Genomic DNA, 26,271 nt, shown 5'->3' with positions numbered 1-26,271 from the left:
GTATATGCGACCTCGGCTACCAACCCCTCTCGGTCATAGTGGGTCATATAATAATATGCGGTTTACATTTTAATTTTTTTTGTATACTTTTATGAAGGAGTCCCTATTTTTGTTACTTATATGCGTTAATTAAGGAGTAAATATATGACCGCTTTATCATATATACAGGGTACTGAACACAGTGCTTGGTCTAACAACAAAGTTTTTTTCAGGTTGTGTCTTCCTGAAAACATTTTGTTAGCGCCATCATGAGATGTTATTATGCATCAGTTATATGTGTTTGCATTCTGGCAAGTGTAAAGATTGTGCAGAGCCAAAATGGTGAGAATATGTGACCAAAATGAATTTTGAGTTAACAGCATACAATAGTTTAAAGGTTTGCCAGCCTACAACTTCTTCCCTGTTGTCCGAATAGCACTAAAACTTTCGTTTTTATGACAACAAGTAAGACATACTTTTTAAAATTGAAATGCCTAAAAAATTTTTTGCTGCACCAAGCAAAACAACAATTTTGCCTACCGAATAGTTGAATGCATTTTAAGGGATGGCTTTTCAAAGTTACGTCATAACATGGCGTTATACAAAATTGAATCTTAAAAACACCTGTTGTTCCTGAGCGAATTCTTGTCTGTTTTAACGGTGATTGCAAAACTTAAGAAGCGCACCGCTCCGAACAAAAATCAGTCAGCAAGGTGTAAAACTTTAATACAAATATGCATTTCGCCTATAAATGGCATCATCAGTTTGTCTGTACAAATGATTGCAAAACTCTTTTATTGCCAAGGCACGTTAAATAAATATTAAAAAAATTGTATTTACTGAGTAAAAGTTGGCAAAAGTATAATAAACCATAGGCGGTAAACCATTTTAAAATAACTATTATATTTGCTTTTAAACATGCTTGCTGGCCAAAATTTGTTAACATGGCCTTGCATTAATAATTTTCATAAGGTCTATTTATCAAATATATTCTTTATCATTCCCAAAAAACCTTATTGCATTTGAATTTAAAGTCAAACAAATTTTTTTTTTAAATTAAATGGATATTATCCGACGGGTGCTGGGAAATTTCTTTTTGAGGGAGGTCCAATCTTTTTTATTTTTTTAAGAAGGGTTATTTTTACTTTGGATGTTGGGAGATATTTTTTGTGGTCCCCTTTGGGGCCTTAAATTAGGGGACAGAATTGTGAAATAAGAGTGGTGTCATCGTATAAAAGCTTTAAGCTCTATAGCCATATTGATAGCAACTTTGAGGCAGTGTTGAAAGTAGAATGTTGGGTCCTTCGCTACAAATTCAAACTGAATTTCAAATGATACATACTTCTGTATGGGCTTTGATATTCTTATTATGTCTTACTACAACCTCCAACCATTATGCTCCAAACTGAATTCTTTTGCCGTTTATATCGGGTAATTGGAACCTCTATAAATATATTTTTTACTCAGTAAGCTTGCGCCTAATTTTACACACGCTAGTGGCAAGTTCGGATAAATAACTGTCGCTGTGGCTACACATTTATACTGCATGCTTTAATCTAGCCATGTAGTGCGGCGCCAGCATATTTTCAAGCAACCAATTACTATGCGATAACCTTCGTCTTAAAACTAACAGTCAATCAAAAAATATTGGAGCGAGCGACTAACGTGTAATGCCAATGGAGGATTTGACAATTTCCTTAAATGCAATAAATTGCAAAAGTAGCATTCCATCGTAAAACACAATAGCTTTGACAAAATGTGCTGTAGGGTTATGTTAGGCCAATATTTAGCGAGGTTGAGCACAACGGAGTTGTTAAGTAATAGTAACCCATTACTGGCAATAGTAACTTTGTATTCTTGTAGCACAATATTTGACCAGATTATTGACAAATCATGTTTGTAGTAAAGTAAAACGAAATCGCAACAATACCTTACAAAATAAACCTAATTTGTGAAGAGTTTATTATGTTGCATTTTACTTAATACATGGGCAAAAATTAAGTTTGACAACAACCTTTTAATGTGTTTATTTGTGTAGTTGTGCACAAATATTTAAACTACTGCTTTCAATGGCAGTTGTTTAGAGTGTAAATCATTTGTAATTAATTATTTGATAACTATAGTGTATACATATGTTAGAAAATATTTTGTGATTAATTACTGTTTTGGCTTTATATATTTTGAATATTTTACCAAAAAATAAAAGGTAACTAATTAAATAAAAATATACTAGGATTCGCTATTCTGGATTCGTTATTCTAGATTCGAAACCTAATATTCTAGAATACCTTGGGATTCTAGTTTGTGCATCCCTAATGAAAGTAACGCCCACAAAAGTCCTATAAATTGGTGTTTATAAATAAATGAAGATATGATTATTTTAGTTGTTCTCTACAAATAATAAAAAAATATAATTAAAAAATACACTTTGTACAAGCTGGCCTCTTAGGTAACTATAATGCTTACTAAAATGTTTTTCCTAATAAAATAAGGACTTGTTTTATTACTTTTAAATCCATGTACCCTTACAGTTGTCACTCCACTCCAAATAACCCCAAGCAGTAAGCAAGTTGTCGGAGGATCTGTGACAGCTTCTGTAGAACTTCAGCTCACCACTTTCCAAGTGCATGTTAAATTCAATACTAATGTAAGTCTGTCATAACCAGGACTGTTTGCAAACCCCTGTTACGACTTTACTAGTAATTCTAGAAAATTACCTAGGCCTCCTGTAAAGTCGCTAGTGAGTCCTACTTTTCGGGCAATAAATAACCTACCAAAGAGAACTTATATTAAAGACCACAACAAGAAAACCCAATGTACAGGTGTATTGGTTGCAAGAGTAGAATATTACCACACCACAAACAATAATGACACTTAGACACACACAATTACTTACAAACAACCGACAGACAGAGCATAATCAAACTTACAGTTTTACTCGCTAATTTCACAAACCTACACCCAGACGTCTAACGAGCTGTAGGCGGTCAGCCGCTCGTAATATACGCTTAAACAAAACTCCTTTTCACGGGAACCGACGCGCTCCCGGAAACCCCAGGCCCGCCTTGCAGGGCGGCCGTTTCGTGGAAAGATAACATTGGGCGGACCTTTTCGTGAGAAGTTAAACCGCGCCGGAAAACAAGTGATTAATGATCGTGAGATTTGCAGAAATGTTTGGAGACAGGAAAAAACACATGTCTAAAGTCCAATTAACGGCGAACACCACAGCGCACAAGAATATTACACTAATATACGATTATACAAGTCTCGAAATGCCAAAACCTAATTCCTAGCCCTACATTTAGGAACAAAGGCGCAAAATTAATAATGAATGTTAGAATTTACAGTCGGCGTAATTAGCAACCGGTGATAATTTTGTAGTGCTAATTAAGCACGTAACACCCCTGACCGTTTAAAGTTAAAAACTTTTGCTGTTTCGCAAGTCAGTTTTAAAACATTGCCAAAAGTTACCATTTTAAACTTATGAGTTTCACCAAAATAATACAAGCAACAACAAAAATAGTGTTTCTTAACTTCCTCGTCTTTGTTAGAACAGGGTTTGCTATACATTTACTATTTAACTATTATAGTGTTGTGTTTCTTGCAGTTTTATTGTCACTTTTTTACTCCCAGAATGCTTATCTGTGCCAGTATATTTCTGGAGCTGGTAATGTTCCGGTATGTGCAAACAACTCTGGAAGTACTTATACGACCCGGTCAACTATAAGGTAATTCGATTAATTACTGTCACTATAGGGTATATTGTGATTAATTATATGGGCCGAAAATTTATTTTCGGGACATATCTTGTTTTTGCTCGAATTATATGGGCCGAAAATTTATTTTCGGGACATATCTTGTTTTTGCCGCTATTCTTTTTTGGTTTCCTATGGTATGTTTCAGACCGATTTTTGTCTGAAGCTTTATAGAAAAAGTAGACATCGTAGAACCTTCAAATTTTCAGACATGGCGTAGAGTGGTATGTAGGTGCTTTGTAGAAGTTTATGAGGCTGCACCCCCAGAGGCCTTTGCTTGGGGGGCAAAAACCTGAAATATTGCGTTTTAGCTCTTTGTAGATAACGACTGCCATCTAGCAGCAGAAAAACTTTCATACAGAATTCGTTCATATTCGCTTGCTTTGTCCAGCTTGTGAAGTGACAAAGCTACTCACCGCCTGCTGCGCTTTATTGTCCCGCGCGTGAGACTTTCATTGTGCGAAGTGGCAGGTCCAAAACTGGGCTCGTGCGACTTGCATTTTAAAACGAGGCTTCTCTTTAGTAAAATTACTTAATGGTCTTAAGAAACAACTTATTTTACCGCCGCAAATTTAAATGCGAAATCTGGTGGCAACTCCAATCCAACATATCAACACCAGGCCTGCACAACTTAAAATTGTGTATAAACTGTTGCTACCAGGCATGGTAATGTAAATAAAAAAAACAGCTCCTCTGGTAGTGTAATTGTTAAGAAAACGTTTAACGTTCAATAATAGCACAAGAATCAGACTACAGGAAAAGATTATTTTTGGAATCGTGGAATATTTATAAGAAGGGTAACACCATGAACGTCAAAACTGACGTGATGCTTTCTGCATGCTACAAGCACCTGCTAAAGGCCTAGAGGCAGTCGCTAATTATTTTCTTATCGTTTTGTTGCTCGCGTTTATTTCTGCTTTTTTTCCTTTCCATTTATTGTACGAGCGTTCAGTGTCAATCACCCTGACGAAGGCGGCTTGTATAGGTTGCCGAAACGTTGGTTAACAATTACACTTACCAGAGGAGCTGTTTTTTGATTTATATTAAAATTGTGTGTTGATATGTTGGATTGGAGTAACATACTATACAGGTGCAAATAGCAAATATTCTCCAAATACGATTTTTTCAAATTGTATTTCATTGTATTGTCGCGGTAATACAAAAAGAGGTAAGGCCGTGAATAAAGTTTCACCCACCGTACAATTAAAGCAGGGAAGCATTTCGAGTAGGGATGTTCAAGGCAGAATATCGGCGACACATTTATAATGAAAAGCTTCGCCTAATAATCAAGTGTCAATAGGGTGTATTTACCGCCGCAAATTTAAATGCGAAATCTTAAGGCAGTGTACGCCTCTCTGTTAGCACCTGTTGTGCATGTTGCTCCAACCAACATACCAATATCAGGCCTAAACAACTAGCAAAACTTTCGATTTAATAGTTTGCGTATTAGGCACATAGTAGTGTGTTTCATGTTGTTTGAAACTACAGATTTAAAGTCTGTTTTAACAGTGATTGCTCGGACCAAGCCATGATAAAAATTTACCGAGTAAAAGTTTGCAAAAGTATTGCAAACCATAGGCGTTAAACCATTTTAAGTCTTTAGGAGAATGATAATATTTGCTTTTCTAACACGTAAGCTGGCCAAAATGTGATAAAATGACCATACACATTATCTACGCAAATTCTATTTATCAAATATATGTTTCGATCATTCCCCAAATACTACGCCATATTTGAACCCCTTTCGCATCAAAGTGGGGAAGTTTTCGGCCCATATCTGTTTTTGCTTGCAGAAACAAGTTAAGGAAAATGAAAAACAAAATATGAAATATATAATATAAAATACACAATACAAAATACAAAATATTAAAAAATAAAAAGTATAAAATAAAAAATAAAAATTTTAAAATAAATATGAAAAAAAAAAAATTGAAAAAAAAAATAAAAAAATAAAATCAATTTAAAAAAAAAATTAAATAAAATAAAAATAAACACTAAGCCCTGAAAATATAACCCCGACAAAATATGCAACAACCGCACCCCCGTCTAGTTCTTATATGGTTTTTTTGGTTTGTTTCAGACCGTTTTTTGTCCAGAGTTTTACAGGAAAACTATAATTTGGAGAGACTTCAAATATCCATACAAGATGGAGGCGTATATGTAAATGAGCCTTTAAGGGTTTAGAAGTCTATTTACCTAGGGGCCTTCAGCTGGGGGTAGAAATTGGAAACAAAATATGACGTCATCGTAAAATTGGTTTTAGCTCTGTACTCCTACCTTGCGGTGGCAATATTTCCTAAAATAAGGATCTGGTTAAAACGACATCGGTTATACAGACTGTCTCGCGTTACGCGACAAAGGGGCACTGTTAAAGCAGCGAAACAGATTCGCCAAGGGAGTACATTCTGCTTTGGGGCGCTAGACTCAAGTATGGCAATACTTACAGCCGAAACCTAAACATCTTTCCTGCCATCGGCTGTTATATGCAATTATGAAAACTGTCCATTATGTTTTTATAGACCTTTATGTTTGTGTATTTTAATTTTAATCAATAATGCATTAGGCAAACCGCAATATAATAAATTAATAATATTTTTGAAATTAATCTATCACATCACTTTGAAAAACCCGTACTACGTATGTAGGTATGTAGAGGCTACGGTTTGTATGAATTTACACTAAAAGCTAACCTTGTATAACCTTGTAGCCCTAGTACACGGTGTCCAACCTGCGGCCGTCGATGAAAATTGTGCGGCCGTTAACACGTATTTTAATAAGCATGTGTTGGCGGCCGTGACTGTGCTGGCATGCGTTAATGGTTGATATGATAAATGCAGATTAGAATTTTTTTACGACTTAAGGGACAGCAGTTAAATCAGTGAGCTAGGCTCTCCGCTACATTCTCAGTGAACAGAATTCTTATGTGCGCCAAAAAAACTTGATTTCATTGATTGATTGATGCACAAAGAAATCAGTGTATGACAGGGGTATGCAACCTACGGCCCGTGGACCGGATCGGCTCGCTAATGTAATTCATTCGGCCCGCGGCCTCTTTAGACAAACTGGACACAAGTCCATTACAAATAGTTTTTGACTATTTTAACTATAGGTAAATCTCATGCGGCCCTTTTCAACAAACTTGCCTATTCTGGTTCAAATGTTTATTTAGGGCAATAAGAGGAAAAGGATTTTCAAATGTAATATCATCATGATTTGTCAATTGCACTCTTGGGATTTGAGAAAAATCATTTTTAAAACAAAAATACAATTTCTCAGTGTCTTTCATCCATTATGTCACAGTTGGGCGCACAACTGTTTGACGTCTTTTTCGCAGCTGCACTCTGGGGGAGTTATTACTGCTTTGTTGCGAAATGATCTTTGGTTGGCTGCAAAATCTAGAAACTGATGCCTGGCCGCCCTAAACAGACACCGCGTAACGGAATCTGATTTCTGTTCAATGTCGCGTACAAACTGCAGTGATGTGGTTCTAGTGACCTCCACTGCAGACAGGAGAACGAAAATACGTAATGAATAGTAAAACATACTAAACGAAAAGAATTAGGCTACGCCTAATCAAAACCAGAAACTTTTATGCGCTTGCAATTACACAACAACGTTTATTTATTGATTAGGAAGGATTAGGAAGGATTAAAATTTTGAACTTTAACTGGAAAAATTAATTACCCCAAAACTGCAAAACTTTTCGCTTGCAATGGTAGAATATATTGGGCAATTATAAAACGAATTCAGTCTTGGAATATAATGCCACCATTGTTTGTTGTATTTGAAATTTCGTTAAAGCACCAACAGGTTTAGCAACAAAACCTAGTCGATATCAGGCCCTGTAATAAAGAAGTCCTGACAAAACAGAACCTATCTACTGGGTTAAAAGCCTGTGTTCTTGTTTCAAAAGAACTAAACGAGTTTACCGCAATTTTACAAGTGGAACATGCATTAAATGTTTTATAAATGCACAGAGCAAAATAGTTACACTTTAAGCCAAAACACGCACTTCAAAGAAACATTACAATCTCCATTACTAGGATTAACATTCAAAACGCAAAGGCCAGGCATAATAAGTTATGTCAAAAGTCGAATATTGGATAAGATCAATTATAAGTGTGTAGTATACAATTTTAACATTGTGTACAGCTTTTTGAACTATAATTTCAATAGCCATAATAGGTTAAAACGAAAAAGTTGTGGAGGCTGTCTCGCGCTAATAAATGTAATTATGAAAACTGTTTAATATGTTTCCATAAGCCTTTATATTTTGCAGTATAACCAGTTCATCGGAATGCATAACGTCTAGGGATGCTCAAAGTAGAATATCGAATCCAATTCTGTCGTTTATTTCGGGTAATTGGAACCGATATAATTTAACGTTTTACCGCGGATTGTTGCGCCTAACTGCACAAACGCTTGTGGTAAGTTGGCATGTCGCTGCGGCGACCAATTTATAGTGCTTGCTTTAAATGTAACCTCGTAGTGCAGTGTCAGCGTTTTTTCGGGCGACCAATTACCGCGTCTCGCAATAACGTGCGTCTAATAATTAAGTGTCAATCAAGCGTTATTGGGCGAGCGGCTAACGTGTAATGTCTGGTGTGGAGTTCGCAATTGCCCTAAATGCGTTAAGTTGCAAAAGTAACATAGCGTTGCAAAACGTGCTGGCCGTCCACAAAATGCGCTATGGGGTTACTTAAGGTCAACTTTAGGCCAATATTCAGGGAAGTTATGCAGTTATGCACAACGTAATTGTCAAGAATTCGTTATGTCAATAATTACTTTGTATTCTTTGCAGTATCATTTTACTGCATAACAGATCATGTTAGTCAAAAAAGAAGCAATAAGACTTAACAATGCTTTAAAAAACAGGACCGAATTGCTTAAGACTTCTATGTGCATTGTTGCATTGTACTCACTATTGGCAAAAATATAAGTTTTGGACACAACCTGGACAGTTGACATATTACAGTTTACAGAACGGCTTCAGATGACAGTTGTTAAAAATGTTAAACATAAGAGAGTTTTTTTTATAATGTACACATGTTAGAAAAGTGTTTGGGCGATTTATTGCTGTGATTGTGGGCCCTGTAGGGTAGATTAAGATATCCCTTCCTCAAACAAAATCGAGGTTAAATAATTTAATAAAATTATACTAGGATTCGCTATTCTGGATTCGTTATTCTGGATTCGTTATTCTAGATTCGAAACCTATTATTCTAGAATACCTTGGGATTCTACTTTGAACATCCCTTATAACATCACATTAAAATTGGGTGCGCTATCTATTTTTTTATCTGAATAAACAATTACAGAATACGGTAAAAAACATTCTAATTAATTCTAGACTAAAATCTCACAGTTAAAGAAAAAATTTAATTGACGAAACTCCGCAATGATTTTGATATGATGGTAAAATCAATAAAGATGATAAATGATTTTTTATTCACAAGTAAACAAAACAAAATCTGTCGTGGAATACTATTTACCAGGGTTGCAACATTTTTTACATAATTTCTGATAAACAAAACGATGGTTTAAGGGGCATGAAATGGCCGGAAACGTAACGTTTTAAATTTTTAAGAAACTTGCTGTTGTGACGCATAACAGTGCACAAACAAGCAGCTTAAGTTCAGTGTTTTTGCGCAAAGCGCGACAATGTTTTTTGTGTACACCATGTTCATTGTTCGTATTTAAAAAATGGATTTTGTTAATTGCGCCTCAAATAGAGGGTCTATAACCTGGTACCAATAAAGTTAAACTTTAAAACTTGACATATTCGGCTTTCATCTTTAAAATTAATGTTTATTATGTTAATTGGGTTTATAGGTTCAAAATTATGAGCGGATTTTAATTAAATAGTGTGACGTTAAGTTATTTGAAGCTCTCTACGCCTACCTAGCGACAGTAATATCTAGCAATATATCTTCCTTTTGTAGTGTTCGCCAATATTTATGTAAATTAAATCGCTAGTAAACCATAAAAATAATACTACGAACCCCTTGTTTATTTTTCATTGTTTAACAACTCAACAATCTGGTGGTTTTATAGCAAATTAATACAAAAAGTTGATTTATAAGAAAACTGTTGGTTTTACTTAATTCTAATTTAGATAAAAAAAATGATTAACAATCATGTAGATTTTTGTGGTTTGGGCCCAAGGGTTAGGGATGCATTTTTTTGAAAGGGGTTTGAAAAAAAATAATTTTAAAAATACTGTTTTTGTTAATAAAATATTTACTCCCGGGTGGAGACAGTATTTTGTTTATTGTTATTTTTATTAAAAGGGGAAAATAGTTTTTTTATTTGGATTGAGGGCTCGGAGGAGAGAGGTTAAAACAATAAGCGTTTTTTTGTGGAAAAAATATTTGCATTTACGTCAGAAGGGATGGCAGAGATTTTTCGGCCCATATCTGTTTTTGCTTGCAGAAACAAGTCAAAAGAAAATGCAACTTAATATAAACCTTAAAACGAGTACCAAAGTGTAATATATTATATTACAAAAATTAACCTGGTAAATAACGCTATTTATAATGACCCAATTATTAAACCACCCATGAAAATAAGGCCCTTAAAAATACCCCCGGCAATATATACAACAACCATAACCCCGTCTAGTTTTTATTATGTTATGTAGTATAAAACCCATATTGTAGAAGTAATTGTCGGACCGCGGTGATACTTATGCAAACATAAATTACTGGATCCTAATAGCGTACAACATATGAGTATATAGAAGGGTATATCTTTATGGAACCTACAACCATTGGCAGCAGTTTCTGCTTGTCGATCACTATTCCGCTGATGTGTATATAAAACAAGTTTTATTGTTGACAACATAAAATAAATTCCTAACTGCTTTAAAAGTACCTAGAAGCAAAAATTTAAGCATGATATTTTGCCTGCTTTGCTTTTTTTTTTGCGTTGTTAAACATACAGTAAGAAACAACTAGGCTTTAATCTCTGACTGATTGGAAACGGAAAGTGCTATCCCCATTTTCAGAAGTTTGCGCCAGGGATGGATTAAGATGCGCAAATCATTGCTTCAAAGAAAGTTCATTACAATATTCATATGTTGGCAGAGTGTTTTGTAATAACTTGCTGTTACTGTAGGTTATATTATGATTATTCACTCTTAAACAAAAAATAACCGTTCAAAAAATATACTGGGATTTGATATTCTGAAATTCGTTATTTAAAACCTAATATTCTAGAATCCCCTGGGATTCTACTGTGAACACCCCTAAACATCTCACAATCGAACCACTCAAATTACGGCGATCATGTGAAAAAGGGTTACATCATGTAAAAACATGAACCAGAATGATTGATTTTTTAAATATATGAAGGGAACTCTGAACTAAATTCACGCAAGTTAACCCATCTATCCTAGTATTACTGCAGGTATGTTTTTGTCTTGCAGCCCTACCCTTTTAGCAACTGGGGTTCAAATAAATACAACACTTTCTTCGCTGACTGCAGCAGACACATCCATTGCTGTTGCATCAATTGGGGGAGATTCTAAAGGAAGTATAAACCTAAATGTTCAATGTAAGAGTTTATTTTATCATGAAAGTAATTACAGAGGCTTTAAGTTACCTAAGTAATGTGTCTTTTAGGAGTGTTTAAAGTAGAGAATCTGACATTTCTACTGTGATGTTCTAAGCGTTTATAGAAATTCCAAGTCTGTGCATGTGACATGGCATGAAGCTACTTTGACCATAACATTTGATTACTAAAATGAAAGAATGTTGAATCAGAAAATTAACAATCATGAGATTTACACATTTAAAGTAGTAAACATGTTTTACCACATTGAAAAGCACTTAAGCAACATGCCACCCGCGCACGAACTTATTAGGAGTAACTATTATGTTATGTAAAACACCTATATAGGGGTATAATACTCTACTATGTACAACAAAGTATTAAGTTTTTTTTTTTGTACAAATTTTCAGACCCAAACCCCCCTTTCCTAGGTGATATTATCGTCTTTTGCTCAGTTGTGTCAGGGTTTACCTTACTGTTAAGAGCGGCAATGTTTTTAATGTTATTGGGTCACGCGTCTTAAGCTAATGCGGAGCCAAAATCAAAGGTAAAACGCTGTTTTTCATCTCTTGTTTGGTCGACCGTAAATGCAGGATATTTTTTCCCTGTCGCTCAGATTGTGTTCTTTCAGATTGTGGAAATCCGAGCCAAGCTGGTGTGTCAGCAGCCCCAGCAAACAGTGGGTTTGGAGCTACACACACATTCAACTGCACCACTCACTACACAGGGACAGCAACAACTGCAACTTGCCAAAACGATGCAACCTGGAATTTAGCAAGCAACTCTCCTTGTTCAGCAGGTATTTTGTTCCTTAGACATTTTATGTTAAAGCTTCACATCATGAATGACAGCCATTGTTTGCTTTTATGTTGCTTAGATAGAGGCATAATTAACAAGTTGGGATACTATTCAAATTATCAATTCTACAGCGCTCTTTAATTAACATACTACAGGTTAAAGTGATACAACTAGCCCCAAAGTAGCACAAAAATGAATCTGCAACAAATGACATAAAGACAATAAGACCCAAGTTATTGTACTATTTACGCATGTTTTGTTAACAGCAGACAAAACAGCAGTTTTTGGCGATTCGGATGTCACAATGATTTTAAATTTTAAACTTTAATAAGAATGAAAGCTGAATATTTTTTTAAAACATGTTTTGCTGAAAAATTCTAAGTGAGTTATATTTATGTGAGTGACAATTTGTGATCTGTTTTTATCATGAAATAATTATAATCCCAGAAGCTTATTTTTGAGTTGCTAATCAGATGGCACAGCGACTAAAAAGGTAACACCAGCTGCAGATGTTTTGCAGTCTACCTGAACCTTATTGAAATTAGTTTGGATAGCAAAAGTATCATTTTATCACAGAGAACAATGGTGTTTATTAAATTAAACATAATCTGCTTAGTAAGGTTTTGTCTATATAGAGTGTGGTAAAACATGACGCACTTGTCATATAAATTGAGTGCTTTTGCGATCCATAGGGTAGAGAACTATGAAATAGTAAAAATTTCTAATATGAAAAGTTTCTAATAAAAACAAATATTTTGATGAGCAAAGCTTGTAATACGACCACGATACCATCAAATACTTCTTACGTATCTCCATCCACATCTGAGCTGATGATTGTGGGAAGCTCTAAAGATCTCAATTGTACTTCGGGTTACATCGGAAGTGCAAGTGCTGTTTGTAACGCTGCTGGTGATACAAGGAGCTGGAACATTACTAACGGGTGTAAAGGTAGCTACAACATGACCTTACTCAAAGACCGATGAACAGAATATTAAACGCTACTTTCTACAGCTGTGTGTAGCCAACTATCGGCTGATTACTGTGTGCATGGAACCAACACAAATGTTACAACAGTAACCGAGGGCTCCGATGTAAACGTTGGATGTTGTAACGGTAAAAGTGGGTCTACTACGGCTGTTTGTGTAACTCCTGGAAACATTACATTGTCACTGGATTGTTCACAAGGTATCCATGCTTAAGTTGGGTGCAGTTTGCATGTCCATCAAGCTTTGCATGAACTCAGCGGTTAATTCTGTCCGGACAATTTCATTGTTCACTTCTATAATTCACTAGAATGGGTTTGAACCTTCTATAACTTCAAAGATACAAGAAGATTCCTCGCATATATTTTGAGCAAACCCTTTTTTTATTAAAGACTATTTTTTTAAACATTTATTGCCAGAAAAATGAGATTGTGGTTTACTTAAGTACTTACGCATCAACCAAAGCATGAATTCAGAAATTCAGCATTATAACATAAAAATTTGGTCCACTTAAAAAACTTTGCATGTTTCATAACTTGCTTTAATTTGCTGCAGTGTGTATTTTGTTATTTGTCATATTAACAACAGTCATTGTAAGTTCACCTGTCTATTGGAAGCCATGAGTAAAACGCTTCACAGAAAATACAATTGCTATTTAGGGACAGATAATCTACTTTTTAAAAGTTTATTAGAAGTTTCTAAAAGCTTACTAACTGGTTTCATGTTAACTAAATATGTGCGCTGCAAAAATCTGTCGTTTATTTTTTGGTTAAGTGGCTTATTTTTACAGTTTAAGTTGATTTAAGATAATACCAGGTAGATTTTTAGTTTAGAAGAGTGTTTGTAAGGTGGCCTAAGGTTTTGTAACTAATCGTGAATGGGTTTCTAGTAAGCCATAAAAGATTAGTTGGAGAATTTGTCGCTTTTATTATTTTGTTGTGTGATAAAAAACTTGACATTTAGAATAATATCAGGTACATTTTTCATGTTGTTTTTTGTAAGTTTGTTTAGAGAGTATTTATAAGGAACCTCATTTGATCCGTGTCTTTTCTAAATGAGTAATGTTTTAATTTTTTGAAGTTTGCAATACTTCTTGGTTACCGTTGAATGAATATTACTCCTTGCCGAGGCCATCTCAGCTTGTAGTTGTCGGAAATACAATGAGTTTTGATTGTAAATCTGGCTACAGCGGAAGCACCCACGCTTTGTGTGTGAATGCAACAACACAAACATGGAACATCACAAACCTGTGCAAAGGTAGCTTCAAAGTGGCTTTCACAACCATCTCCGAATCTAAACCTGCTTTCCACAGCTGTGTGTGTTGTTGCGTCGAGCGAATATTGTATTTCTGGAGCAACTAACGCGTCTGTTATCGAGGGGTCTGATGTTGAGGTCACTTGTTGTAATCTCACGTCCAGGACTGCCATGGCGAGTTGCTTGACCCCTGGTAACCTTTTGTTGACCTTGGACTGTACCCCACCTCCAACGACGACCCCTGACCCCAGTACAACCACCTTAACCCCAACTACCACAGGTACAACCTGTTGCATCATGGAAGGCCTTGCATTTCTAGGTGTTGCATGATCTAGGTGATCAGCACAACTCTTGATAGAGGAAGCTTGTGCATTTATGTCATTGTTGTCGTTGGCTCCGTGGCATCATTTGTCCTTGCTGTTTAATCGCACGTTAGGCATTAAATAGCTTTCTACAGTAACAATGTTTTATTCATGTCTGTGCCACTCTAGGAAGCACTTGATAAACGACTAATTTTTTACTTGATTTGTTTCCTGTTAATTGCTTGTGCTAACCTGGTGAAATTCACAGTGGCTTTTCTTATATAACTCTTTCATAATGTTTGTTTTTCAGCTAATATTTTTGGTATGCGCATTAATCACCTAAAATTTTACAACCAAGTGTTGAATATTCTGTTCTTGGTTGGGAATAAGTTTTTTTGATAAACTTTTGGTTATTTTGCAAAAATTAAAAAAAAAAATTAAAAAAAGACAAGTTTTAGATACAGTTTTAATTTTTTAACCCTCTGCACATTAAGACATTTAAACTAACAGCACTTATCTTTGTGGTGGTCATTTTGCTATAACAAGCAAGGTTTCAGTTTGTTCTTGCATGTTGATAAAGGTGAACATGTGTTACTGATTTATCCTGTGAGCAGTTGTGTTCTTGCATGTCGTGGATGTTTTTGTCCCAACACAAGTTGTACTTAGTTGCATTAAAAGTTGGTAAAGTTTGCGTTAACGTTGCACAGAACCCATACAACCCAAAACCCAACTCACAGCAAACTACCTTTCCTTGTTTGATTGCGCAATTAACTTTGTGAGTCTTGTAGTTGCCATGGAAACCACAAGTAGCATGGCAACCGCAGGATCTATAGTCATGGTTACGACATCCATTGCCATGGGTACGACACATGTTTCCACGGATACAAGTGTTGCAAAAAACATGAGTGTCCCACCGACAATTGTCGCGAACCAAACGACAGTTAGTTCCCCAAGCCTCTTCCAAACAACCAACGAAGGTAATGCATCAAAATGCACCCCAGCTGCTCTGTGTTGCCATCGAATGGCAAACATTGGCAATGTCTTCCTAACAAACAGCAGCAATGAATCTTTTTTTCCTAAAAACAGCTGCGTTTAATATTTTTCTCCCAAAACAGCAGCAATAAATCTTTCATCCTAAAAAAAAGCAATAAATCTTTTTACCAGTTTTCTTGCAACATCTTTCAACTTGAGACTCTTTGCTATGTTTGTGTGTTTTGTCCTTTATTGATTTTACCTCCACAAGTTTGTGAAATTTACTTAAAACTGTGCATGGTTTGCAAATATCTTCTGCCAAAAAGATTGTTGTTTTAATGTTCTTTGCACACAACGCAGCTGTCTTCATCACTACATCACTTTGTATCGCAAACTGGTTTTACAACTTTAGTTTTTATTTTTTCTTCTCTGCAACGTGGCTGTGTTGATTAACAGTATGAGTATCTTCTCTAAACTACATCAATCGATCTTCAAATTGCACCAAAGTGATTGCTTTGCATAATATGAATAATATTGAGTGTTTTGCGGCAGATGTTATCACCACACGAGGTGTTACGAGTAGTTATGCTTCACCGAGCGCTGCTGGTCGCGATGCCAGCTCAGGTAAACATAAATATCTTAAGTTGATTGAGTTCCTTGTATACTGCTTTAGCACGGCACATATGCTAAGTCTGTTCCGTGTGCTTATTTTTTTTAAGTCGTGCCTTTAGTTTTTGTTCAAGTACTTTTGGCATTGGATGATGTTACAGAATTGTAACATGGAAGTTAGTAATTGGCTTTGTTGAATAAAATACTCACTTGTTCAAAAGCACCATTTTTTTATCTGCATGTATAGGTTTGGAAGGTTATGCATGTCATAGCGAATATTTTAAACATGCAATATATTGTTACTTTTTTTTAACTCTAGTATGGTTTTAATTATAAATTGCTATACGCAAGAATAGTGTTTCATGTTCTCATGTAAGAAATATTATTTTTTAGTTGAAAATACTGTTTTGGGGCTTAACAATAATTAACCATTAGAATATTATTACGTTGGTAAAAGTGTGATAAAGTCTAGTAGAACAGTAACTTTATAATGTAGTATATATGTTGTTTTTCAGTTAGTATGGTTAGTTTTCTAAACATTTTGTTGGGTACAAACAAAACATTCATTCCATAATTTTATTTTTATGTATTTTGTCGATAGTTGTCGTTGTTTACCACATTTTCACACAGGTTCATGTTGTTCTTTTATGTTCACTATGTTTTGGTATGTTGCAATAATTTTTAAATATTGATTTTGTGTCAGTTTGTTTTAATGCTAGAAAATGTAAATGTCCAGTATACTTACCGGTTACCGTACTTATAATGTGTGACTGTAAATATTAAAGTCCTATTGTTTTAACATAAAATGTTCTAAAAAGGTTTAGGTTGCATAGAAATGTGTTTTTATTTAACTATAGGTTGTTTATGGATATTGTTTGCTGTTGATTCTTATTCACACCTTACAAGTCTAATTTAACTAATGAAATAAGTTTCTAGTGCTATTAAGTTGAATTATGTTGTGGTTTTGCGGGAAAACACTGTTAAAATTACACTGATACGAAAAATATACGAAATTTTCAACTAACATGGAGTCGCCAAACTTTTTCATAAAATCCTGGATACTTATAATGTCTGACAATTTCTGGGATGGAATTAACTTTAGTTTTTATTGATTTGATTACCAAGAAAACATAACAATGTATTTTACAAAAACTGTAGTGAGATTTATGACTAAAATTTTTTTAAAAAAGTAGTTTAGAATTGCATCAAAGACAGAACTTTAGCTGTATATTTTGCATTAGGTCAATTTGGCACCGGCCAGCAGAATAATTAGGTTTGATGTCCATAGTTTGATGAACTCCCGAAGGATTTTAGTTTTGTACATTTTTTCGTCACTTTATTTGCCTTTTGGTGAATTGGTTGTTGATTGCAAGCGCTAAGTGTTTCATATTTGCGAACAGTAACCACGACAACGACAGCTGCAACTACCGTCACCACAACAACAATTGTTGCTGCCACCACAACAACAATTGTTGCTGCCACCACAACAACAGCTTTTGCTGCCACCACGACAAGCAAAGGTAACCCGGTTAACCCCTGACCCCTGACCTTGAGAATGTGGTGGCTCTGAATAACTTGCGTGCTTAATCAAACCCTTTTGTTGAGAACACACTGTTGTAGTTTTAAATATTTGTTTTGTAAGTTTTAAAAATTTTAATTTGAACAGCAATGTTTTTGGAACACAATAGAATACATTTCGTAACAATTTTACTCAAACTATTAAAGCAGGATCATTTGATTAATTTGGGTGAATTTTCTGACTTTTTTTGTAGAAACAACAATGATTTGTTTTTGTTATTAGCTGCTCTTTTAAATTGCAGTGCAAACTGCTTTAAAGAGACTAAACAAGTGTTTGTTGTGTTTAGAACCTCAGGCAAGATTAGATGCAGTTACTTCAGCAATGAGCACACAGACAGGTTTGAAGTTTCAACAAGCTATTATTTGCTCAGGACAGGTAGTTTAAGTGATGTTACAGAACAGAGAAAAGTTTTGCTGTTTTGCAGAATCAGTGAATTCAACTACAAGCGTTTCAGGAAACTATTCACTGGAAAATAAAGATTTGATATATTTTTAAATATTTGTCATGTATAGTTAATGGAAAAAACAGTGAATATGTTAGATAAGCTTAGTAGAGAATGAAGTTTACTTCATTTTATTGAGCTGAATTTATTTACAGAACTTATTTTAGTATTATTCAGTGTTTGGGACTATGTTTAAATCTTTAAAGTAGTCAGTATGAACAATTTTGTTACAGATTTTAGCTTATTAGGCATTTTGTTGAAAAAATATGTTTTTTGTTTATTACCAGTTTGTCGTTCTTTTGATGAATTAGAAATTTAGATTTTCAGTTTTCTGAAATAAATTCAAACAATAATTGGAATGTTTTACCAAAAGTGATTTTACTTCACCAACAAATAAAAGCTGAATGTTTTGTGCCTTTATATCTCTCCCCACATGCATGTTCACTCTGTATCCATTGTGGCTTTTACCAACGCTTCCTTCTTACACACATTTGCTCTCGGTGTCAAACGACCATTGACCAACCACAATTCTTCCAACTGTAGTTGTTTGTTGACAAGTGGAAAAATGTTGATTTCTATGCCAACTTGTTGTTTCTTGCATCTTAGTTGCTGATTGTGATTTGTTCCGTAGTTCTTGAGTGCTTTTTTCTTTGATTTGAATTCCACAAATGCAAAGGTGAGTAGATTAATTAACAGATTTGTTGTCTAGTGCAGAGGTTTTTAAATTGCGTCGTGTTTTAATTTTTTAATTCGCGTCGCCCAATGATTCCGATTTGTAACTGGTTTAGGCTGCGGCAATAAAATGCTTGCCAACATTAATTCCTGACATGTGCATTTGAATTCTGTGGTATGAAAAAATTGGGGGGTTTAAAACACTCTAGGTTTAAACACATTTACTTCTTAATATTGTGGTGGGCTCACAACTAACGATTGTTGCCACATTAACTGATATATAATTATGCTTGCTTGTAGCCGTGGTTTCCTGGTGTGCCAGATTTAATTTGTTTGTAGAAATCATTTGCTGTGTTTGTGAGTTTCACAATTAAAACTTAAATCTCTGTAAGTTTGCAGCAACACTTGCACAATGTGACGATGGTGTTTATTTATTGTTGTTTGATTTGTAGCCCCTCGTCTGTGGATCGGAAAGTTCACTTTCTCCTCTCTTCAGCTCCTTGCTACTTTAACAATCTGGATCAACTGCAACAACTTTATGTTCTAATACATCGCATTCAGTTTGAATCATCATATTTGCATGTCCAAGATTTGCAAAATACATATACAAAGTCTTTATAAAACTTTAATAATTATGTTTTAAGAGTAAAAAAGTATATTTGATTTATTAACAGCAAGGTCTTTCTTTTTTTTCATGTATTAAACTTTTGAGTTTTTATTAGAACCTATTATGTGTTTCTATGTACATCATTGCACAAAATTTTGTGGCAAAATCACAAACACAAATTGCTTGGTAAACTTTCAATGAACCGACTAAATAAATATTTCGCCTACGATGCTAATCTACAGTTTATTTTTAATGGTTATTTTTATTATAAAGCAACAAACTATTTTGTTATCAGTTGGTTTATGCTATTTTATCCTACCTAAAGGTGAATAAGCTGCACTTTATTTTCAATTTACCTTAGCATTGGCACTTTTTCATTTTAATAACTTTATTACATTTGATTTTATCAACTTACTGAAGGTTTTTGTTATCGGATAAAAAAAAATAATGATTCTTGTTTTTATGTGATGCAAATTTTGTACTTATATTGTAATTATGCAATTATATTTATGCATTTTAAAATCAGAAATAACATCACTTTTTTGGCGCGCACATTACAATTTATGCGCAACATTCGTTTATTGCCTTGAATTTGTAGGAACGAAAAGTTTGCCTGTAAATTAACATTTTACATTTGAATTGAAGGTAACTGTAAAGGCAAAGCATCAACTGTAATCCAAACCTATATTGAAGGATTTTGTGACATTTTGCACATTTTTGTTGAATATTTGATCAGTTTATATGTGAGATAGAAAATACTAAAAACCTTCAAAAAGTTAAATTTCTACTGGCAACTATCATGTTCAACATACAAACACTTCAAGACATTCTAATTATCATTTGCCTATTTTGGTAATTACACTATACTGTTTATTCAACCAACATCAATTATTATCAATGTAGGATTATAACTGACATTTAAAATAGCAGGAAGTCGAATATAATTAGTGATCATGTGCATGTCTCTAGTTTTATACAGACAAATATTTCTGGTAGTTAAGTCTAAAGTGAATACCTATATATATGAATGTGCACAACATGTGGAATTATTCAGTGTACATATGCTTTACCTTTCTTTGTTTCCTTGTTATCCATAATTCTCAAACTCTTATGTTTCTGATACAAACTCACAATTACTTTGCAGTTGGCTTAAATTTTATTTAAAACTTAATCATCGGCAGCAGTATCGCTGTAATTAACCTTTAACTATAACTAATAAGATGTATCGTTATAGTAGTGTTCATTAAGTGTGTTGTTTTTCTATAGATTATGCTTAAATGTGTAAATATGTCAGATTGTTGTGATATAAGCTCCAATAAATCTAATGCTTGAAGAACTCAATGTGTTTTTGATTCGCAAAATTTTATTTTGTTTAAACCAAGCCAAGGCCATGATCAAAATGTTAATATTACATAAAAATATAATTGTTAAACATTACCAAAAAAAGCAGAACTGTTTTAACAAAACCAAACAAAGGCACAAGTAATTTTGTTTCTCCTAAAAGTTTAAGCAACTCAAATATGCTAAATAGAAATTAATATTCATAAGCAGCTTCTTAATTATGTTTCTGTATTTTTTTTTTGCTTCTAGTTAATTTTGCTTTTTGTTAACTTACACTTAATAATTAGAACGAAGTACAATACAACATCCTTATCTTATGACTTATTTAAAACGTTTAAAATGCTACCTACTGACTTCTGTATGGTCAGAATTTTGTTTCGATTAACAGAATCAGTCTGGATCCGAATGGTGAAAATAAACGATTCTGGTTGCACATCAATGATAAGATAAAACTTAATACAGAAGATTATAAACCGAAAATCAGTTTGTTTAGATGTTATAATATGATAAGTATATTTCACTATTAAAAGCATCATCAGTATCTTAATTCGAAGAATGATTCTTTAGTTCTGTATGTGCTTTGATCTACAACCTCCAACCATTATCCCAAGAATTATTTAAAACATTTAAAATGCTATCTACTTCTGTATGGAGTATTAAATTTGGCAAAAAATATTGTTCATTTTATTTTACTTGGTTGATATTGAGATGATAAAATGTTGTTTTTTCCTCGACGATTGTTCCTGAAAGGTGGTACGCAGGATTACGAACAAATTGCTTTTTGTTTTAAACCTGGTCATTTTAACAGTTTGAGCAAACATTCTGTTTTATCCTGAATCTTAATATGTTTAATGACTTTCACAACTAAATGTTTGCTAAAATGATAAAGATTCTTGTTTAATAGGTTTTCTATTCTTATGGCCTGTTTGATAAAAAGATAAATTATTTTTTGTGTTACAAGCAGTTGCTTCTGTTTTTCTACTTTGATGATATTTCCTTTTTCTTTATTAACTTATTCACTGCAAGTTCAACGCTGATTATTTGTGATGTTTCAGGACTCACTGGAGGCCAGATTGCTGGGATTGTCATTGGAGTTCTTCTGGGGATTGCTCTAATCGGAGGATTGGTGTGGTTTTTCGTTTGCCGCGATCAAAGTAAGTGATTGAATGTTCTTTGCAACTTTATTAGACATGGTTTTCTACAAATTTTCGTAATTTAGAATCTGCACTTAACTTTTCACTTATACTTTGTTACTTAAAATCTGCATTTACATAGATGTTTTTAACATTTTAAGTGATGCGTTTTTTACTTGTAAATGACTGTAAAAGCCAAAAAGGTTGAGTAAATTGACATCATTTTTATGAAGATACGTACTTGTATCATCACTGTCGCTTTTCTCATTATGTAAATTAGGAATCTGCATTAAACTGGAATTTCCAATGTTTAGGCCAATTTATAAAAGGCAAAGTTTCACCAGAAGATGGTAAATGTTGATTATGACTTTTCAGGCTTTTAAAGCATGGCAGAATTAATATAATTCACTCATTTTCAAACAATAACAGCTTTGCTTTTTCTATTTCCCTCAGATAAATAAACAATACAGGTCAGTAGAGCATGTCTTCGGTCATGGGAGCCTTATTTCGCCGGCATGGCATGTTTCTAACACTACTTTATATTAAGTTCGATAAATATTGATTTTGTAAATCACAAAATCTAAAGCTGCTTTCTGGACATTTACTTTAGTTTTATGACATTTTCAAATATATTTTTCAGATGTTTTAATGTTGTAAAATGTTTTTCTCATTTGATGTTTGTCTTGTTTTATTTCTTTGCCTCTTTTTAAAATTTTCTCAAATCCACAAGTTTTACAAAAACATCAAAACAAATGTTATGCTTTGTGATGTCACAAATGTTGTTGTTCTGAGTAGAATGTCCTACTATCTAAGAACAAAAATTGGCACATACTTCTAATTTACATACAAACAGTCAAAAACTGGTAATAACAATCATTAATTTTTCTATTTATTTATTGATCCAATCAAACATGAAACAAACTAGGGTAATTACATTAGGTATTATTGCCAAATAAATATTTTAAGGAATATTTTGGCAATGTTTGAAGTACATTTTAATGCGTCAGACTTACACTTTATTTGGTAGTAAATGACTGCAACCTGTGAAAGCTTTGCATCGAATTTATAATCAGTCGACCTGAAGTAAACTCTGTGTAACTATAAGGCATTTAACAATTACCCTGTCCACAAAAAATTTGTCATTTAATCAACTCCAACAATCCAAAACATTTTAAATGAAATTGTTTTACTTCCTAATATCACCAAATACAAGCAACATATTTGAATCAAGAATAACAGCAATTTAGTATAAACAACACAAAAGTGTTTATTCTTTGTGTAAATTCTCCTCAAAACAAAGTCATGCTTATTGATTAATGATCATTATTGTCATGAAATAACATAAATGGTTAAAGTTTGGCTCCAAATATTCACTTCATTCTACTAATAATTATTAAACTACTCTTTCGCTGCTTAATATGAATGTTTCCTATAAGTTTGTACTCCAAGCAGCTTACTGATTTTTATAAATATTTTTAATGTGGTGTTAAAAGGCAAAGATATCTAATCAGATTTATTTTATAAAAGTTTCTTTTGAAACTTGAATGTTTAATGTAGACTGTTACTAAAAATAATATTTTTGAACAGTTTTATTATAACTGGAAAACTTCATAACAATGTTGGTGATGTTTGGTTTGCTTGCACAGCCTTTGTTGATATATTATGTGTGTTAATGCCAGGATAAGTAGATGTGTTTGTATGGTACTGGGTGATAATAGAGCATCATTTAGCAAATAATTTTTTCCTCAGGTGAAAGTCCAAAACCTAATCCAGAAGAATCAGATTCATTACGACGACCAACCGAAACTTGAGCTTTATCAACATAAGCTCTACAAGTTAAACTCTCTACCATGTCACATTTATGTTATAAATGTGTGGATTTTAATTTTTTATCAGGTATTGGTCGTTTTAAGTCTAAATGCCTTGGTAAAACACAGTCTTCAGACTTCGTCCTTGTGTTGTAGTTATGCATAAATTTCCTACAAAGCAGTTTATTTTATTCATCTTGCTCTATTAATGCCCAACATTTTTTGTTTTGTTTTTGCAAAAAAATTGCTTTTAAGAAAGTATGTTGTGAAATGTGTTACGCCTACTATATTTTCCACCCATAATTGACATGTTGCGCCTAATTAAGCCCCGAAAGTTGCATGAAAACCACAATCTTAACAGATGAGCTGTGTAGAACAACAAGTTCACCAACACCCTTGCAGCAATGCGTTACATATTAATTTAATGGTAAATTCAACTTTGGATTAATAAATGCCAATGTTATTGGTAAATTGCACACATTTTATTCACAACAACAATATTTTTCGGCTCTAATTTAGTTCCTGTTTTTATTTTGTTGCCTTTATTGTTGTTATTTGTGCTTTTTTTTATTTAGGCTGATATCGTTTAATTAACTTCAAAAATATAAAAGTTTGAACATTTGATAAACAAGTTATTGTTATTTTATGCATCTTGATGCAACATCATGGCCACTTATAAATAGTGTGCCTTGTTCAACTTAAAAAAAAAAAAAATTTTATGCATTTTAATTTTTAATATTTAAAATGTAAATGTCAGTGTGTTATACCCATTATATGTAATATGTTGTTCAGGAATGATATATCTACTTTGGTCAACATTGGTATTGTGACAATTGCTGGAAATAGGATTTCCTAAAACAACCTTAATTCGTTATAATAAAAGGATAAAAATTAACCTGGTCTTATACAACTTATGTGACAATGCTATGAAAAATGTATGTTTCTATCTGTCATTTCATTTGTTAAAATGCTTATTTCTGTTGAATTATTTACAATAGATTTGATATTGTCGGTGGTTTCTGGTGTTGAAGTAAAACATAAAATGCTGGACTTTCACAAAATTGTTGCATGTAATGTGTGTGTTTGCAGCTAGTCTTTTTTTGTGTCTAAAATTATGGAATTTGGCATTGATGGTTTTACAAGTAAATCTTAAAATAAACTTTGGAATGTGTTTGGCTTTCTTAAGTGCAACTAAAAGATCAGTTGCATGCTAAATATTTGCTAATGTCTTGCATGAAGTTTTCAATGTTCCAAAGTTGTTTTCATAATAAATTGTTTGTGCTAAATTGCTTGTTGTTTGTAGAGTTTAGTGAATAAGTGATTTGTGTTTTCACCCTTAGATGAAGTTTAAAATATTTTAGTAAGCCTTGAAAGCTTAGGCCTAACCGTAGGCGAGCATCACAATGAACAGAGGAAGCGAAACCAGCAAAATCCCCTTCTATACAATTACGTCATACTTCAAACAAACCAGGGCGGTTTGTCTAGACGCGCCGAAGTCTGGCCAGAAAAGGGGCCTGGAACCTTAAAAGCGGCCAAATGAACTGGCCATTTTGTGAAAAGCGCGTTAGTTCAGTAAAGCAAGCGGTGTCAATTGAAAGTTTGTTCACATTATTCGGGGTAACGTTTGGGTTTGGGTAGCCTAGTTTGTTATTAAATGTATTCTTTCATGTTTATTTTTTTCTTGCAATTACAATTTGACAACTCGTTTCGTTACTGCAAAAAAGTAGTAGAATTCTATACCAGCGCCGCCAAATCGAACATTGAATTACACTGCTCATTTTTAAACATGTATTTTGATTACAACTTCTTTTCAAAACAAATTTCCACCAGAAAAGGGCTGCGGAACCTTAAAAGCGGCCAAACAAACTGGCCAGTTTGTGAAAAGCGCGCTCAGTTCAGTAAAAGCAAAGCGGCGTCGATTGAAGTTTAACGTTTGTGGAAGGGAACTTCGGCTTTGCGCAAACAACTTTTTGTGGCAGACTTCCCGCTTTGTTTGGTGAGTGATTGCGTTTCGAGCTAACCCCTGTACTCAACAATCCCGCTCTGTTGACGTAACAATAATAAACGCGCGGCCACCCATTGTTCTCTTATAGTAGGACCTTTATGGTTGTATTATGTCGTCACTGAGCCCATTCGAATTATAAAGTTCCGACAATTTTCGTGGAAATTTAGAAAACTATTTTAAAAACTAAGAAAGATATTTACTTCGTTTTTGCAAAGGAATAGATTAAATAAAACAATTTGTTTGATATTTCCGGGGAATTGGCTTGTGGCTGATATAAAACTGTGTTTCCACAAATTCTATTTCAAGCATATCGCAGACTTGCATAGATCACAGGTGCTTTCATCGTTGCTACACTCGTTTTAATCATTCTTGTATTTCAGGTCGTGTTTTACCAAAAGTTATTTTATTTGTCAGTAGCATATATAAGCTTGCGCACGCATTCTCGTTTTAATTATTAACCCTGATAAGGTCAGCTGGTATC

At 33.7% G+C, this 26,271-nt stretch overlaps 1 protein-coding gene across 7 annotated transcripts; it reads left to right on the top strand.

Moving 5' to 3' along the window:
• The first annotated feature begins 175 nt into the window (after positions 1-175).
• LOC146170515 (uncharacterized) lies at positions 176-25,065 on the top strand. Of its 7 annotated transcripts, XM_083380361.1 has the most exons (15): positions 176-321; positions 2,511-2,626; positions 3,613-3,707; positions 11,161-11,288; positions 11,917-12,084; positions 12,852-13,031; positions 13,095-13,268; positions 14,147-14,323; positions 14,379-14,600; positions 16,147-16,218; positions 17,604-17,723; positions 21,900-21,998; positions 22,292-22,327; positions 22,431-22,447; positions 23,727-25,065. In XM_083380361.1, exons 1-14 carry the CDS (start codon positions 249-251, stop codon positions 22,436-22,438), a joined length of 1,668 nt encoding a protein of 555 aa, XP_083236487.1. In that variant the 5' UTR covers positions 176-248; the 3' UTR covers positions 22,439-22,447; positions 23,727-25,065. The 7 variants fall into 7 exon arrangements, with proteins under 7 accessions (XP_083236487.1, XP_083236489.1, XP_083236485.1 ...); XM_083380363.1 differs by lacking the exon at positions 22,292-22,327; XM_083380359.1 differs by lacking the exon at positions 22,431-22,447.
• The last annotated feature ends 1,206 nt before the right edge of the window (positions 25,066-26,271 follow it).

Source organism: Ascidiella aspersa, chromosome 1, assembly GCF_963924565.1.
Source record: "Ascidiella aspersa chromosome 1, kaAscAspe10.2, whole genome shotgun sequence".
NCBI lineage: Eukaryota > Metazoa > Chordata > Ascidiacea > Phlebobranchia > Ascidiidae > Ascidiella > Ascidiella aspersa.
The sequence above is the reverse complement of the archived record's forward strand: the minus strand, read 5'-3'. Positions and strand labels throughout refer to the sequence as shown.

Coding starts and splice junctions, on each gene's coding strand:
- LOC146170515 (XM_083380359.1), top strand. CDS start 249: ATGAGATGTTATTATGCATCAGTTATATGTGTTTGCATTCTGGCAAGT. Junction 3,708..11,160: donor ACGACCCGGTCAACTATAAG/GTAATTCGATTA, acceptor TTTGTCTTGCAG/CCCTACCCTTTTAGCAACTG. Junction 12,085..12,851: donor CAACTCTCCTTGTTCAGCAG/GTATTTTGTTCC, acceptor TGATGAGCAAAG/CTTGTAATACGACCACGATA.